The following is a 17,597-nucleotide window of genomic DNA, read 5'->3' as shown; positions in this document are numbered from 1 at the left end:
TGGGGCTGGGATGTAGGCAGGTAGGGAAGCCCTCAGCATGGTCACATCCAAGCAGGACGTGCTTGCCAGGCTTGAAGGGCTTTCAGTATCATCTCACTGATATCTCCTGTGTGCATCCAGATAGGAACCTGGTGCAGGCTGGCTTCCCCCAGACATCATGCTTTTCACCAGTTTATCTGTTCTGTGCCTGTTCGGGGCTAAGGCTCCCTGTGCATCTTTATCCTCCCTCTAACAGAGAGTCTGGCAATGAAACCCCAGGGCCTGGATCCTGGCCTTGGATATCACCAACTACAAGACCAACGATACCTTCCTCAGTCACCGGTGCCATTTCCACAGCTTCTTGTCCAGGATCTTGTTTGAGGGGCTGGTGGGAGCAGCCTACCGTCTAGACTTGCCTTTTTCCTCCAGTTCTTCGGGTTCTTCACTGCTACATTCCAACTACCGTCTGTAGGGCCCAAATGTGCTCTGGGTCCTCAGTCTGAGAGGCCGTGGTGCCTTCCCCTAGAATTGCTGCCATCTGGACAAGGGCATCTGACAATAGCTCTTCAGCTGCAGCACCATCCCTCAACTGGCCTCAGCTGGGGTGCACTCTCTCTCACCCCTGCCGACTCCATGTTGGTGTTTCTATGTGTGTGTACTCGTGTGTCAAAGGGGATCTCATGTAGGCCTGGTTGGTCTCAAACTAACTGTGTAGCCAGAGATGATCCTGCGCTACTGACCCTTCCCTGAAACTATGGGTATGGACCACCACATAGCCAGGAAGCTGTCAACTTCGATCAGTTGATAACAGTGAGTAGATTTTATGGGTGCCATTCCAAGACAGTTGGGTGCAGTGAGCCATTCTAGCCTCAGAAAAAAGGGCTGTTGTGCTTCAGAACAAGCTGGGCTCAAAGCACAGTACCTGCTGCCTCCAACCAGGGTCTAAAGAAGTGAACCTTAGCAAGCCCTGGCTGCACTCTGCCTTAGGGTATCCCAGTAAAACTGTAGAGAACTCACTCTTTAATGAGCATGCACAGGAGCTGGAGAGATGGCTCAGGGGTCAAGAACACTCACTGGCTGCTCTTCCAGAGGACCTAGGTTTGATTCCTAGCATCCACATGGCAGCTCAGTTCAAGAGGATCTAATGTGGCCTCACAGCCAAATGCATGCAGGCAAAACACCCATGCATATATATAAAAACAAGTGGGAAGAGATCATCAGGAGTTTGCTTGCCTAGTGGCCCATCCTTGTCCCACTCCCTAACTTCTAAAACACCCAGCACCATGACTCTGAAACCCTGTCTGACTGCTTGTATAGGAACTCTCTCCACCCCTTGAATGCCTTTGTACAGTTTCTCTACTGTAGCCCTGGCTGTCCTGGAACCCGCTCTATAGACCAAGCTAGCCTTGATCTTAGAGATGGCTTGCCTTAGGTGTGTGTCACCATGCCTGGCTTCAGTATTTTTAATATACTCTACTTCTGCCTTTTTCTATGTCGGTAAATTCTTTCACAGCCTGCTCATTGCCAGCTTGTCAACACCCTCTCTAGCAGGCAGACTTCTGAGAGTTAAACACTCTCTTTGCAGTTTTGGAAAGAATATCTCTTTACAAAGTATATTATAAATGAGATTTTTTTTTACAACAACCGTAATCTTTACTGGGCCTGTTGCATGCACCTGTAGTTTTCCATATGGGCTGCAGAGACTTGGTGGCTCCTAGAAGAAGCCAAGTCATTGCAACTTTGCCATTCAGGTACTTTATTTTAGTTCTAAAGTTAGAATTTTAAGCTACATTATTTTTGTTTCGAGCAACATGTTATCATTGCTTCCAAGTATTTTAAAATCAAAGTGCAAAGGGGTTGTGTTCATAACTCAAGAGTGCTGCACTGAGAAAAAACACAGGGAAAAAGTTCTTTGCAAGAGAATATTTCATAGTCTCACTTTCTGTGTCAGTTGCTGAAGATAAAGACAAAGTTATTATTTTTAGCATGTGTTTCTTCTGGAAGGTAATACACTGCAGACACAATAGTCTATTTCCCCATGAAATCCATAGGAAGAGTCAATCCATTGTTTCCTATTTAATGAAAGACTCATCTAAATATACTTGTCACTTCGTATAAATGCTTTCACATTAAAAAGTCAATATTAATATTAAGCTAAGAACAATCACTGCTATCCTTTAGGTACTTAATATGGGACAATTTCTGCACATTTCTTCTCTTCTTTGAAGCAATATAATAACAGCTAACATTTAGAATTTATTTTCTACATGTAGGTATTTTCCACATGCCTCCACCCTCCCCCATTGTGTTTATAGACCAAGCTGGGCTCAAACTCAGAGATCCGCGTGCCTCTGCCTCCCAAGTGCTGGAACTAAAGGTGTGCACCACCACACCTGGCAAATACATATTTTTCAAAAGCTGAAAGAAAGGTGCTGCTTTGGAGTGCACTTTGAAGAGGTTCACATGGCAACGAACTATCTAGGAGCTCACAAAGAACTTAGTCCTCCCAGTGTCCGTGGGAATGACTGAACATGGAAATTGATTTTTCCAGTTGAACCTTCAGATGAATGGAAATTTCACTTAACAGGGTCCTCCTAAGAAATCTTGAGTCAGACAGGCTGAGATAAACTGATGTACTAACCTATGAAAATTTTAGGTAATATATATTTGCTGTTTTAAGGCTCTAAATTGTGTGGTAATAGATAAGCAAAAACAATAGCAATCTGTTATTTAATATTTCATACATATACATTCATATCTATGTATTTTATAGGTATGATGTATTTCTGAAGTGAGTGAGTACAATTTTAAATAGCCTTGGCATCCTAAGTTTAACTTCCTCTATCAGAAGCAACACTGAGTTACCGTTGGTTGAGTATCTGGTAGACTCTACCACAATGGAGCCAGCTGGTGAACAGATATAAAAACTTCAAGGCATCTCTTGCAGCTCCCAGACTGGAGTCCCTGCTTTCCCAGCACTTCCGTTTAAAGGGAATGCTCACCACTTGCCCAAGAACTCCAAGTGGCCGTCCTGCAGTTACAGCATGACCTAGAACATCTGCCCAGGAACTCCAAGTGGCCGTCCTTCAGTTAGAGCACTATGTAGAACGTGCCTTCCTGCTTTGCTTTTTACTTTTGTTTTGCTGCTATTTTGAGACAGAGTCTTGCTATGTAAGCCAGGCTGGCCTCGACTTTGCCATCCTCTGGCCTCAGTTTCCTGAGTTCTGGGGTTACATCTATGTATTACCAAACTCAGGTGCCTGTTCGCTTTAAGCTACCAACTGAAGCTACTCCAGGGAAAGTAATTGGCCGGTGCCCTGGACACAGTGAAGACATTAAGTGCCCTAGGTCCCACTGCTTAGTGCCTGAGTGCCTGAGTATTTTGTAGTTTTCTTTAGGCCCAGAGACAAGGATTACAAATGGGGTTACATCAGATTGGAAAGGTTCTGAACAATGAAGGGAACAGTTGCCAGTGGGAAGAGACAGTCAACAGAATGGGAGGAAAAATCTCTGTCAGACATTTATCAGACATGGGATTATGTCCAGAATAGATAGAAAACTAAAAAAAAGTGAAAACAAATTATCCAACCAACAAATTGCATATAAATTAAACATATCAAAAGAATAAGTATAAATGGCTAATAAATACATTTAAAAGTACTCAGGATCTTTAGCCAGACCTGGGTCAGAATGGCAAACACATTATTATCAAGGAAGCAGATAACAAAAAGCCAGGTGTGGTAATTACACCTGTAATCCCAGCATTTGGGAGGTAACTTGCTTGAACTTTGGAGTAAGGCCTAGTTTCAAAAAGCAACAAGTGAAAAAGAAAAAGAAAAGAAAAATGCTTAAACATTGGCAAGGATGGAAAAGACTGGGACCTTTATGCACTGTTAGGAGGAATGTAAATTATTATAAGCACTATGGAAATGAGTATGTGACTATGGAGGTCTGATAATAGCTTGAATGACGGTGACCTTCATAGGCACTTGTGTTTGAATATTTGGCCCCCAGTTCATGGGCTGTTTTAGAAGGGTTTATGAGGTATGATCTTGTTAGAAAAGGTGTGTCACTGGAGTGGGCTTTGAGGGTTCAAAAGCCCACGCAAGACACATGCTTTCTCTCTGCTTCATGCTTGCCGATCAGGCTAGAAGCTCTCAGATACTGCTCTAGCATCATGTCAGCCTGCTGCCGCCATAACCCTGCCATGAGAGTCATTGACTAACTCTCTCTGAAACAGGCAGCAAGACCCAGATTAAATGTTCTCTTTTATGAGTTGTCCTGGTTGGGGTGTCTCTCCACAGCAATATAACAGTAATTAAGGATTCCCAAACAAACCATAAGAATGAACTACTGCAAGATCCATGAATACCATTCCTGAGTATAAACCTGAAAGCATCGAAGACAGCATATAGCAGAGATACCTGCACACTGTGTTCACTTGGCAGCATGCACAACAGCCAAGCCATGTAGTCAGCCTGTGAGCTGTCGAATGAAAAAAGTTATTAACACACACACGCACACACACACACACGGAGAGAGAGAGAGAGAGAGAGAGAGAGAGAGAGAGAGAGAGAGAGAGAGAGAGAGAGAGAGAAGCCATGAAGAGTGAAATAGTCATTTGTGGTGAAAGTATAAACTATCATGCGTCTTAGTCAGTGTTCTATTGCTGTGAAGAGACACCATGGCATCGAAACTTTTACGAAGGAAAGCTTTCGATTGGTCTTGCTTACAGTTTAGAGGTTTAGTCCATTCTCCTCATGGAGCACATTGGCCTGCAAACAGGCAGACATGGTAGCTGAGATTTCTGGGTCAGCAGGCAGCAGGAAGAGAGAGACACTGGGCCTGGCTTGAGCTTTTGAGACTCCCTCCCCCTCAAAGCCCACTCCCAGTGACACACTTCCTGCAATAAGGCCAAACCCACTCCAACAAGGCCACTTCCTAATCCTTGTCAAGTAACAGCCATGCCCTAGTGACCAAACATTCAAATCTGCGAGTTTATGGGGCCATTGCTATCAAACCACCACTTCAAATTAAGCGAAGTAGGCCAGGCTCAGAAAGAAAAGTACTTCTTTTTTCCCTTCACGTGTAGATTCTAGATTGTTAAGGTCTGGAGAGATGGCTCAGCAGTTAAGAATACTGGCTGCCCTTCCAGAAGATCTGGCTTCAATTCCCAGCACCAACGTGGCAGCTCACAATCATCTTTTGTCCCAGATCCTGAGGTGCTATTGCCTTCTTTGGGCCTCCACAGGCACTGCTTGCACGTGGTGCACAGATATACACAGGGGAAACACCCATAGACATAAAATGTTATAAACACCATGAAAATGCACCGAGCAGTGGTGGCTCACACCTTTAATCCAGCACTCGGGAGTCCGAGGCAGGCAGATCTTTCTGAGTTCGGGGCCAGCCTGGTCTACAGAGCAAGTTCAAGTCAGCCAGGGCTACACAGAGAAACCCTATCTCAAAAAACCAAAAGAAAGGAAGAAAAAGAAAGGAAGAAAGGAAGAGAGAAAGCATAACGGAGGATATAGGATGAAGAAAGGGGTCAATGAGGAAAGGCAGGGGAGTAAGGAAGGAGGATCATTGAGAAAAAAAAATATGATCGAAAATGCAGCCATGAAACCCATCACTTTGTAGGCTAACTTAAAAAAAAATGGTGAAACTGAGTTTTCTTATTTCCCCCAAGTCCTTTCTCTTTTGCATCCTTGTTTTTTGTCCTTTCTGTAAGGAAAACTACACTGCTGTACTCTGCAGCTTCCAGCAGAGGGTGGATTTTAAGGCGGGAGACTTCAGGATGTACACATAGCTCTACTTTATACCACAAAGCTGGTCTTGCTCGGTTGCCAGTCTTGCACTGGGTCCAAATCCAGAAGGCCTTTGGCCCTGGGATTCCCCCCACCAGCCTGGATACTGGGCGTAGCTACGCCTCAGCTTCCAGCCTCTGATTGGCTCTGAGAGGCCAACACCTTGACCAATGAAGCCCGGGGGCGTTGTCCCGGGGCGAGTCCTCAGCCTCACGTGGTGCATTCAGGGTCTCGCTCTCCTACGACCATCTCTCTCGCCTCGGCTGCGGCTCCTGTTTCTCCCATTCTTTCACAGCATCTTCGGACCCAGACTGACATGACTCCGGCCACTATGGCAGCTGCAAGGAGAGCCCTCTGCCTGGCTATCCCGCTTCTCCGGCGCGGTTACCAGACGGAGAGGGGCGTCTATGGCTACCGGCCTAGGAAGGCGGAGAGCGGAGAGCCCCGAGGCGACCGTACACGCCCCTCAGGTTAGGGGTGCGGCTGGACACTGGGAGGCAGGGACAAACCTGCGCTGCGTGGGTACTGGGCGCCTGGGAACTTCTGGCCTGTGAAGGATCGCAGCCTGGGAGAGCTGAGGAGATGGTAGGAAGAAGGTGTGGGAGTTGTCAGTGTGGAGGTCACCCCACTGTCTAGCTTCCACAATTGGGCATTCCTGGGCTTTGTGTTCACGTAGTCTCCCCATCTTTTTTGTTGGATCCTAGTTTGGGAACAGCTTCTCTTTTCCATTCCTCATCCATCAACAAGTAGGGATTTAGCCTTTTGTGGAGATGGTTCTGTGGAAGGAGACACGTTCTAAGATCTCCCAGCTCTTAACCAGATGATATATTTGCAGGGCCAACAGATGGCATCTCTGTGCTACTTGCAGGAGGGCAGTTGGTACATGATCTAGACAACAGTGGTATTATTTGCCCTTGGACCTAGCTAGCCTTTCGCTTTAATTGCTGAACTCGCAACCATGTGGCTGATAGGTTTTGACGTAATTGGCCAACGCGAAAATCAGTTTTTGGAACTATGTTGCAGTCTCACGTCCAAGAATAATTTTGAGTATTTGGTTTATGCTGCAAAGTTAAGTTATTCTATCATTTGTCCTTATGCAGCAGGAAAATGCAGGTTATTAGAGAAAACTGTTGGCGTCTTTAAATTTTTTTACATTTACTTATTATATATCTTTCTTATCTATCTATCTATCTATCTATCTATCTATCTATCTATCTATCTATCTATCTATCTATCTATTTATGTGTATAAGTGTTTTACCTGCATGTATATATGTATACCATGTGCATGCCTGGTGTCCAAAGAAGGCGTTGGACCCCCTGGAACTGGGTGCACAGATACTGTGAACTGGCATGTGGGTACTGGGAATCTCACCCTGATCTTTGCAACTATGCTTCTTTAATTACTCAGTCATTTCTCCAGCCCCTATTTAGCTTCTTATTTTTTTTAAAAAAAATTGCTATTTATTGAGCTCTACATTTTTCTCTGCTCCCCTCCCTGCCCCTCCCCCTTCAACCCTCCCCCAAGGTCCCTATGCTCCCAGTTTACTCAGGAGATTGTGTCTTTTCCTACTTTCTACTTCCCATGTAGATTAGATCTATGCAAGTCTCCCTTAGTGTCCCCATTGTTGTCTAAGTTCTCTGGGATTGTGGTTTGTAGGCTGGCTTTCTTTGCTTTATGTTTAAAAACCACCTATGAGTGAGTACATGAGATAATTGTCTTTCTGGGTCTGGGTTACCTCACTCAAAATAATGTTTTCTAGCTCCATCCATTTTCCTGCAAAATTCAAGATGTTATTTTTATCTGCTGTGTAGTACTCCATTGTGTAGCTGTACCACATTTTCCTTATCCATTCTTTGATCAAGGGGCATTTAGGTTGTTTCCAGGTTCTGGCTATGACAAACAAAGCTGCTATGTCCTTGTAGCACAATTGAGCATCCTTTGGATATATACCCCAAAGTGATATTACTGGGTCTTGAGGAAGGTTGTTTCCTAATTTTCTGAGAAATCGCCACACTGACATCCAAAGGGGTTGTACCAGCTTGCATTCCCACCAGCAATGCAGAAGTGTTCCCTTTTCCCCACAACCTCTCCAGCATAAGTTGTCATCAGTGTCTTTGATCTTGGCCATTCTTTCTGGTATAAGATGGAATCTCAGAGTTGTTTTGATTTGCATTTTTCTGATGACTAAGGATGTTGAACATTTCCTTAAGTGTTTTTCAGCCATTTTAGATTCCTCTGTTGAGAGTTCTCTGTTTAGGTCTGTACTCCATTTTTTATTGGATTATGTGTTATTTTGGTGTCCAATTTCTTGAGTTCTTTGCATATTTTGGAGATCAGACCTCTGTCTGATATGGGGTTAGTGAAGATCTTTTCCTATTCTGTAGACTGTCATCTTGTCTTGTTGACCGTGTCCTTTGCTTTACAGAAGCTTTTCAGTTTCAGGAGGTCCCATTTATTAATTGTTTCTCTCAGTGTCTGTGCTGCTGAGGTTCTATTTAGGATGTGGTTCCCTGTGCCAATGTGTTCAAGTGTCCTTCCCACTTTCTCTTCTATAAGGTTCAGTGTGGCTGGCTTTATGCTGAGGTCTTTGATCCATTTGGACTTGAGTTTTGTGCGTGGTGATAGATATGGGTCTATTTTCATTCTTTTACATGTTGATATCCAGTTATGCCAGCACCACTTGTTAAATATGCTTCCTTTTTCCATTTGATATTTTTTGCTTCTTTATCAAAGATCAGGTGTTTGAAAATGTGTAAATTGATATCCGGGTCTTCTATTCGGTTCCACCATTTAGCCTCTTGTTTGTTTGAAACAGGGTGTCATTATATAACCTTGGCTGATGTGGAGCTTGTGTAGACTAGGTTGGTCGCAAACTCAGAGATCTGCCTGCCTCTGCCTCCTAAGCACTGGGATTAAAGGTGTGTGCCACAATGTTCCCACCCCCCAGTTGGCTTCTTTGATCCTAATATTAATGTTGACATTCCCTCTATCATTCTTGGTGTATGCCTTTAGTCCTCTCACTGGAGAGACAAAGGCAGCTTGGGCCTCTGTGAGTACAATACCATCCTGTTCTACATAGCGAATTCAGGTCAGCTGAAGCTACATAGTGAGACCGTTTCTACAAAAAAAAAAAATCCTTTTTATCATTTAATTGCTGACCAGACCTTTCTTTGACTCTTCATGCTTTGGAACCTTAGAGTATTTTGCTCTTTATCTTGCGGACCATTGAAAATAAATCTTATCTCTTTCTTTTGTTTAGCCCTGGCTGTCCTAGAACTCGCTCCGTAAATCAGGATGGACTCAAACTCAGAGATCCACCTGTATCTGCCTAAGTGCTATTTTAAAAGCATGAACACCATACCTGGCTGTAGTCAATTTTTTTTTTTTTTAGGGAAAGCATTTTGACCAACTAGATTGTTAATTCTGGATTTGCAAGGCTGTAAATATTTTCTTCCACATTGCAAATTCAGTGTGTAGATTTTTTCCAGTTTTGTTCGAACCTATAAGCCTACCTACCAAGCTACTTACTCCTCAGCTCCCTATAATTCATATCCATTATTCTTAAACTTATTTGCCGATTAACAGTGATTTCAGTTCTTAAAATGCCATTTCCTAGCTCTGAATCTTTTCTCTTTACCCAGGTTCTAATTCAGTGACCTCATGTGAGGTTCTGAAACATAACCCCCCTCCTTTTTCTTTTTATAGCGTTGGAGATCAAACTGAGGGCCTTGTGCATGCTAGGCAAGTTCTGTACCACTACATACACCCTCAGCCTAGGAATTATGTGAATGTGTGTATCTGTGTGTATCCGCCTTTGGCTAGTCATAAGGAATGTATGTTGTACATGAAGGGTCGTGTTAGTGGACACTCAACATACAGCTGCTGTGATGGGTTTGGCCTTTTCTTTTACACCCTACTGACCTAATGAATTAAGATTGCCATCGGAAACCCTGTCTAATAGTTACTATTTGGAAGAGTATATGAGAATCACTTTGGGAACTTCAGGCTGAAGTTAGAAGAATATCTCTGAAGTTGATTTTATGTTTAAGTCCTTCTTTCTTCCCTTCTCACCAAATCACTTTCCACAGCCTCCAAATAGAGAACTTGCTTTAGTATGAGCTACCTGGTAACATCTGAAAGTTCAGTATTGAACTATAACCTCAGGTCATGGGTATGATTGTACGTGGTTAGGGCCACTGTGAAGGAAGAGCGAAGTCGATGATGGAAACAGTTATTTGTGAGTTGCGATATCTGGCTTAAGGGATTTTGGGGGGAGGAAAATTGTGGGTTTTTTCCTTTTCTTCTTGTTTTTTGTTTGTTTTTCGAGATAGGGTTTCTCTGTAGCTTTGGAGCCTGTCCTGGAATTCTCTCTGTAGACCAGGCTGGCCTCGAACTCACAGAAATCCACCACCTGCCCCTGCCTCCCAAGTGCTGGGATTAAAGGTGTGCACCACCACAGTCTGGCTTTTATTATTTGCGCTCTCTCTCTCTCTCTCTCTCTCTCTCTCTCTCCCTCCCTCCCTCCCTCCCTCCCTCCCTCTCTCTCTCTCTCTGTGTGTGTGTGTGCGTGCGTGTGTGCATGCATGTGTGCACGCGCATGCACGTGCACACATAGAGCTAGAGTTATAGGTGGTTGTGAGCCACTCAGTATGGATGCTGGGTACCAAGCCTGGGTCTTCTGCAAGACCAGCAAGTGCTCTTAACTGCCGGGTCATGTTCCAGCCCCTTAAACTTCATAAATGACATTTTGTGCTGCATACAAAAGGCTGATCATACCAAGTGGAGGATGTCTCCCCTAAGATACTATTTCTTCTTTTACCTCATTCGTATTTAGAAACTTGAGCAATATAGAATATGTATTGTCTATACCTAAATCTCTGGGCATAGCAGGTACTGAGTAAACATATTTGAGTTAAAACAAAAACAAAAACAAGCCCGTGCTATGTCAGGTACTGTACCCTAAGGAGGCATGGGTCTCCCAGACAGCCTTTCTGGAATCACTATTCCTGACCTCATTTTATTATCTTAGTGTGTGGAATCAACTCCGGACCTGTGACACTCAGGCAAGCACTTTGCCTGGAGCTCTTGCCTCTGGGTCCTGCTCTTTTCTCCTTGTTATATTCTGTTCTAGGTGCTAAGACAGTTGTTCTTGATAGCAGAGCTGAATTTCTACCCATTTGTTGATAATATAGTTTCCACTTGACCTCATGTTTTCTTTCATTCTTTTAAAGATTTTTTAAGGTTTTATGTATAGAGGTGTTTTGCATGCACTTGTGTCTCTGTACCACATATGCCTGGTGTCTGTATACCGCATATCCCAGACCCAGAGGTCCCTGGGGCTGAGTTACAGAAGTTTGTGAGTCATCTCGTGGGTGCTAGGAATTAAGTCTGGATCCTCTGGAAGAGCAGTCAGTGTCCTTAATCTCTGAGCTGCTTCTCTAGTCCCACTGTTTATTCTTTAGTAAGAGATATAAGGTCAGGGCTCTCTGCTGGCACCAGGCACACGTGTAAGCAAAATACCCATTTATAGAAATAAAAATAAAGGTTAAAAAAGACACATGTATCATATGTTCTTGTATATGCAATTTTTTGAGACATAGTCTTACTCTGTAATTCTAGTTGACCTGGTACTTGTTATTGTAGCCTAGACTGGCCTTGAACTCATGGTAGTCCTCCTGCCTCAGCTACCTGCATCCTGGGATTACAGGCATGCATCACCATGCTAGGCTCATGCAATTTGTGTGTGTGTGTGTGTGTGTGTGTGTGTGTGTTTGGGGTATTTAACTCTTTCTTATATAACCAGAACATTGAGTATCAGGAGAAGATGCTTTATTTATTTTATTTATTTGTTTGTTTGTTTGTTTGAGCCAGGGTTTCTCTGTTTCTCCTAGCTTCCTGGAACTAGCTCTTGTAGATCCAGCTGGCCTCAAACACATAGAGGTCCGCCTACCTCTGCCTCCCAAGTGCTGAGTTAAAGGTGTGTGTTACTACTGCCTGGCCAAGAAGATGCCTTTTAAATATGGGCCAACACATTGTTTCTATGCTCTTTGCTATAAATATAATGATGTCTTTCTGTTTTTGTCCTTAAATTCTGGACAAATGTATTTATAGTTAGCTTTTTTAAATTGGGAGTCTGGAAGTTGGAGTGATGGCTCAGAGGTTAACACCCTTGATGTTCTTTCAGAGAACTGGATTTTGGGCAGTTCACAATCTTCTGTAACTCCAACTCCAGAGGATCTGACACCCTCTTCTGACTTCTGTAGGCACATATGCACACATACACACACACACACACACACAAACACACATGCGCGAGCGTTTGCACACACACACACAAAGTAAATAAATAAACTAACTTTCTTTAAATAAAGAATAAGAATCAGGTGAGGCCATGGTCATGTCTTTAGTATTTTTCAAGTATATCCATTGCTGTGAAAGTACAGTCTTAATCCAGAGGAATGATTTTCTATTATGAATCATGATTTAATTTTGAAGTATTTATAAGATAAAATACAAACCCTTCTAGAAATGGACACTTTGACACTTCAGAAGTAACAAGTGGTCGAACTGGTGACACAGACCTATAATTCATTCCCAGAATGAAATAAGAGGACAGTGAGTTCAAGGGCAGCCTAGACTTTATGGTAGAATCACAGGAAAAGCACCAAGAGAGGATGAAGTGAAGGCTGTGGAAGGCTTCTTCACCCTCGTGCTTGTCTTGGTTACAGTCAGCTCCTGCCCATACCATTCACCAAGCCTTGCTTTGTGCTGAGGACTTGAGGAAACACTACATTTGCCTTTAGAAACCTCTTACACTGGGGTGATTGTTAGTGTTTTCATCAGTTAAACTTTGACCCAGGCTGTGTTCTTTGTAGTTTACTCTTGGTAATGGCTTGTACTTTAGTCTCGGTAAACCTTAGTTACCAAGTAACTTTATTTTATTTATTTATTTATTTTATTTGTGCGTGGTATCAAACCTAGAATATTATGCATCAATTTTGTATCTATTTATTTAAATTTCCAATTCACAGTGGAGGTGAGTTTAAGAGTAGTGATTCTCACGACGTATACTTTATACTGAAGGATTTTAGACTTTTTAGCTTTTCTTTTCTTTCCTCCTCCTCCTTCTCCTCCTCTTCCTCCTCCTCCTCCTCCTCCTCCTCTTCCTCCTTTTCTTCTTCTTCTTTTGTTGTTGTTTTTGAGACAGGGTTTTTTTTTTTTTTGTAGCCCTGGCTGTCCTGGAACTGACTCTGTAGACGAGGCTGGCCTTGAATTCACAGAGGTCCTCCTGCCTCTGCCTTCCAAATGCTGGGATTAAAGACATGTGCCACTACTACCTGGCTTTTTTTATCTTTTAAAAACTGTGTTGTGCTGGGTGCTAGTGGCACATGCCTTCAATCCCAGCACTCAAGAGGTAGAGGCAGGCAGATCTCTGTGAGTTTGCGACCAGCCCAGTCTACAAGAGCTAGTTCCAGGACAGGCTCCAAAGCTACAGAGAAACCCTGTCTCGAAAACTAATAAACAGAAAAATGGTGTTAGAAGCTGGCAGTGATGGCGTACAGCTTCCAGCACTCGGAAGGCAGAGGCAGGTGGATCTCTGAGTTTGAGGCCAGCCTGGTCTATAGGGTGAGTTCCAGGATAACCAGGGCTACACAGTGAAACCCTATCATGAAAAAACAAAAAAAAAAACTGTGGCTACTTTTCTTATTTACATTACAAGATACATGATAGAAGCAACTCAAAAGAGAAAGGTTTATCTTTGCTGGAGTTTTAGGGGAGACAGTCCGTTACGGAGAGGAAAGCAAGGCAACTGGGCAGCATCGTAGCAGCAGAAATGTGAGCCAGCGCTTCCTGACATCTTGCCAGTTCAGAAAGCAATGACTGTAACTCTAAAGGCCTGGCCAAACAGGCCGACGTCCACCAACACCAGTCCCCATAGCCCAGATGTTACTACATGCTGGGAGCAACATGTTCTCACACATCAATCCGTAGGGAACATTTCCCGTTCAACCCGGAACAGAGACCTTCCAGAGAGGGAAGTCACTGGATTCTAGACCAAGGCTGGCGGTTACTGTCTCTATCACAGGAGAGCTTTGATAGTTGAAGTGATGTTTTGGGGGGATGCTGCATATTACAAGCCACAGTGGCCTTTACTGGAATTGTAAAGAAATAGTTTGAAGAAACTGAAAACAGTAGTGATTTTCACAACTGTAGAAAATTCTAAAATTAATGCAGATGCAAAAAGTATACAACCTTAGCCTTATATAGTTCTAGTCATTCTTTCTATAGGTTAAAGACATCCCTCTTCAACTTTTGTTGTAAAAGATGCAGGGACAAGGATTTGCCTCAGTGGCAGAATGCCTGCTTAGTATGCTTAGAGCTCTAGGTTTTTTCTCCAGGGAAAAAGAGTGTGTGTGTGTGTGTGTGTGTGTGTGTGTGTGTGTGTGTGTGTGTGTATGTGTGTGTGCATGTATGTGTGTGGTGTACATGTGTGTGTGTGTGTGTGTAATGGAGTGTTGAAGTAAAAACCACTTATGTTCAAATTACAGCTTCTTTATTACCAGTGTCCCTCTTTAGAAATTACTTTCCCTAACTGGGAGGTGGTGTGCAAAGGTAGTGTTGCACACCTTTAATCCTAGTGCTCAGGAGGCCGAAAACTCAGAGATCTCTGAGTTTGAGACCAGCCTGGTTGGTCTACAGAGTGAGTTCCAGGACATCTGGGAGCTGGGACTACACAGAAAAACCCTGTCGAAAAAAAGAAAGAAAGAAAAAAAGAACAGAAAAGAAAACCAAGGCAAAACAAACAAAAGTGTCAAAGATGGTAACACATGCCTGTAGTCCCAGCAGTTGAAAAGCTGACACATCCTGACTGTGAGAGGAGAAGGCACACACTGCCCAGGAAGCCAGAAGAGGTGTCCGGTCCCCTGGGACTAGAGTTCAGGGATGTGAGCCGCCATGTAAGTGCTGGGAATTGAAACAGGGTTCTCTGGAAGAGCAGCCTGTGCTCTTAACTGCTAAGCCATCTCCCCAGCACCTGGCTTTTAACTGAAAGATCAAGTTTGGTTTAAATTAGCTGACGTGTACTTTGTGCTGGTTAACTTGGTGTTTTCTTTCTTGAAACAGGTCTGTGTGCCTCACTGCCATTTTTATTTACAGTAAACAGCAATGCAGACTGATGTTTTCACCATAGTGTTTGTAAACAACATTTGTTTCTCCAACAGTTTCTATCCATCCTAAACAAAGAACACTATGTGGAAGCTGTAAGGATGTCTCCTCAAACTAGAGGACGTGCTCCGCGGTTGAGACTCAGGAAGGGAACAGACCAGAGTCACCTCTGGGCGTCTGGCATACCGTGGGCCTGCCTAGCTGCTGACATGATGCAAAGATGTTCTCTGATCATTGCATCCCTGATCTCTTCTCACTGTGCCTGCCACATGTAAAGAGGCAAGCTTGGCAACGCATTGAATACAGACTGAAGCACATATGTTGCTAGGAAACCATTCCATGGCAATAACTGTTCAGAAAATAGACATTTGAAGAGCTTCGTTTGTTTTTTGACATGGGTATCACTATGTAGCCTGACTGTCCTAGAACTCATAGGAAGCCACTCCCTCTCCCTCTAAGTGTTGGCATTAAAGGTGTGCACCACCACACCAGCCTAACTTTGTTTGAATGAATGAATGAATGAATGAATGATTTAGGTGTTGGGAATTAAGCAAGGGCCTCACGCATGCTAGCCAAGCTCTCTTCCACTGAGTAGTATTCCTGTTCCCTGATCTATAGAGGCTTTGCTTTGAGACAGTCTTACTCTATAGCTAAGGCTGTCCTGGACCTCACTGTGTAGTCCAGCATGGCCTTGTACTCAGCAGTCCTGCTTCCAGGCATGAGCCACTGTGGCCAGCTTATCTACAGAGCTCTTTGATAGTTTTGTGTTCTGTGACTCACAAGATAATTTAGGTTCTTTGTCTACAGTTTTTTTTATATTTATTTATTATGTATACAGCATTTCTTCCATGTATGTCTGCAGGCCAGAAAAGGGCACCAGACCCCATTACAGATGGTTGTGAGCCACCATATAGTTGCTGGGAATTGAACTCAGGACCTTTGGAAGAGCAGGCAATGCTCTTAACCTCTGAGCCATCTCTCCAGCCCCTTTGTCTACAGTTTTATAAAACAACTGTGTCTGGAGTCTATAAGGGAAGAAGAGAGCTGGCAAAATGGCTCACAGGATATAGGTGCTTGTTGCCAAGCCTGTGAACCTAAATTTGGCACCTGGAGCCGATGTGGTGAAAGGAGAGAACAGGTTTCTGCAAATGTCCCCTTACTTCCACATGCAAGTACATGCGCCCCTTGTCAAAATAAACAAGTGCACATTTTTAAACAAGGGAGGTTGAGGTTGGGTATTTGGCCTTATGGTAGAGTACTTGCTTAACAAACACGTGGCTGTGGATTTTTGTTCCCAACACTGAGTGGGGAAAAGGAAATATAACATTGATTTGGGGTTTTTACCTATTTTTATTATTGCTGTTGTTTTTGTTTGTTTGTTTGAGATAGGATCTCACTGTATAACCCTGGCTGGCCTAGAATTTACTATCTAGGCCTTAATCCATCTGCCTCTGCCTCTGCCTCCCAAATTAAAAGCATGTGTAACCCCAACCAAAGGGATATATATATATATATATATATATATATATATATATATATATATAGAGAGAGAGAGAGAGAGAGAGAGAGATATGGAGAGAAGGAGGGAAGGAAAGAGAGAGAGACAGAGAGGTTCTTGATTTATGTGTATGTTTTTTTTTTTGAGACAGGATTTTTCTGTGTAGCCCTGGCTGTCGCTTTGTAGACCAGGCTAGCCTTGAACTCATTGAATCCGCCTGCCTCTACTTCCCAAGTGCTGGTATTAAAGGTGTGCACCACACCCAGTATTAGCCCTATTTTAATGTTCCAGCTAAGATCTAAATACCCCTGTACTAACCAGGAAAGAAGGAGCTAACAGGGACCGTGTCTTGAACGTCAGGGTGGAAGTAATGCTTCTCAGTTTCTCTCCTAATTCTATCATATGCGCAGTTATTCTTACACGTTTGTACTCATGATGCTAGCTCCTCTCCTATTTCCTTTTCTTTTGCTTCCATGACTTTAGCTACCATGGGGGGTGGTGGCACACGCCTTTAATCCCAGCACTTGGGAGGCAGAGGCAGGCGAGTTCAAGGGTAGCCTGGTCTACAGAGCTAATGCCAGGACAGGCTCCAAAGCTACACAGAGAAACCCTGGAATCCCTGTCTCTTAAAACAAAAACAAACAAACGAAACAACGACGACAACGAAAAGAAAGTGTACTTACCTAGCATCTGACAGTCTTTGACCCTGAAACCCACTGGCAATGGGAGTGGGAACAGCGAGTTAAGTGTCCTTCTGTGACAAGTGTCTCTGTAGTTTCTGAGCATCTCCTCAGCTGTGCTATTTCACTCTTCCAATTTAGTCGATCACGGCCTTGCCAGGTTGGTGACAGTTTATTGTGAGCATGGCCACAAAGCCGCCCAGATCAACCCTCTCTTCCCGGGACAAGCCCTGCTGGAGACTGTGCCTGAAATCCAAGCCCTCGTACAGACTCTGCAGGGACCTTTCACTACGACAGGTAAGGCAGCACCCGGGCGTGAGAGGGGAGCTGTCAGGTGGAGGGTCGGTCTTGTTCTGTTCTTGAGGAACGCGATGCCCTGGATTAGAGACTTCCATCAGGTGAAGGGACAAAGGGCATACTGTGTTGTCTTCACGTGGGAGCTGTCTTGACGTTCTCGAGTGTTCT

The 17,597-nt window shown here is 43.8% G+C and overlaps 1 protein-coding gene across 3 annotated transcripts in view; it reads left to right on the top strand.

Annotated features, from left to right (window-relative positions):
- Nucleotides 1–5,985: 5,985 nt before the first annotated feature.
- The window catches only part of Dhtkd1 (dehydrogenase E1 and transketolase domain containing 1), a 45,294-nt gene continuing 33,682 nt past the window's right edge, over nucleotides 5,986–17,597 (top strand). The window contains exons 1-2 of one of the 3 annotated variants that reach the window (XM_038332497.1): nucleotides 5,986–6,256; nucleotides 17,274–17,429. In XM_038332497.1, the coding sequence (XP_038188425.1) occupies nucleotides 6,103–6,256; nucleotides 17,274–17,429 (310 nt within the window). In that variant the 5' untranslated portion in view covers nucleotides 5,986–6,102. The other 2 variants (XM_038332498.1, XM_042055191.1) reach the window with 2 other exon arrangements.

The sequence above is a fragment of the Arvicola amphibius genome, chromosome 6 (genome assembly GCF_903992535.2).
Source record: "Arvicola amphibius chromosome 6, mArvAmp1.2, whole genome shotgun sequence".
In the NCBI taxonomy this organism is placed as follows: Eukaryota; Metazoa; Chordata; class Mammalia; order Rodentia; family Cricetidae; genus Arvicola; species Arvicola amphibius.
This window is presented reverse-complemented; position numbering and strand designations above follow the sequence as displayed.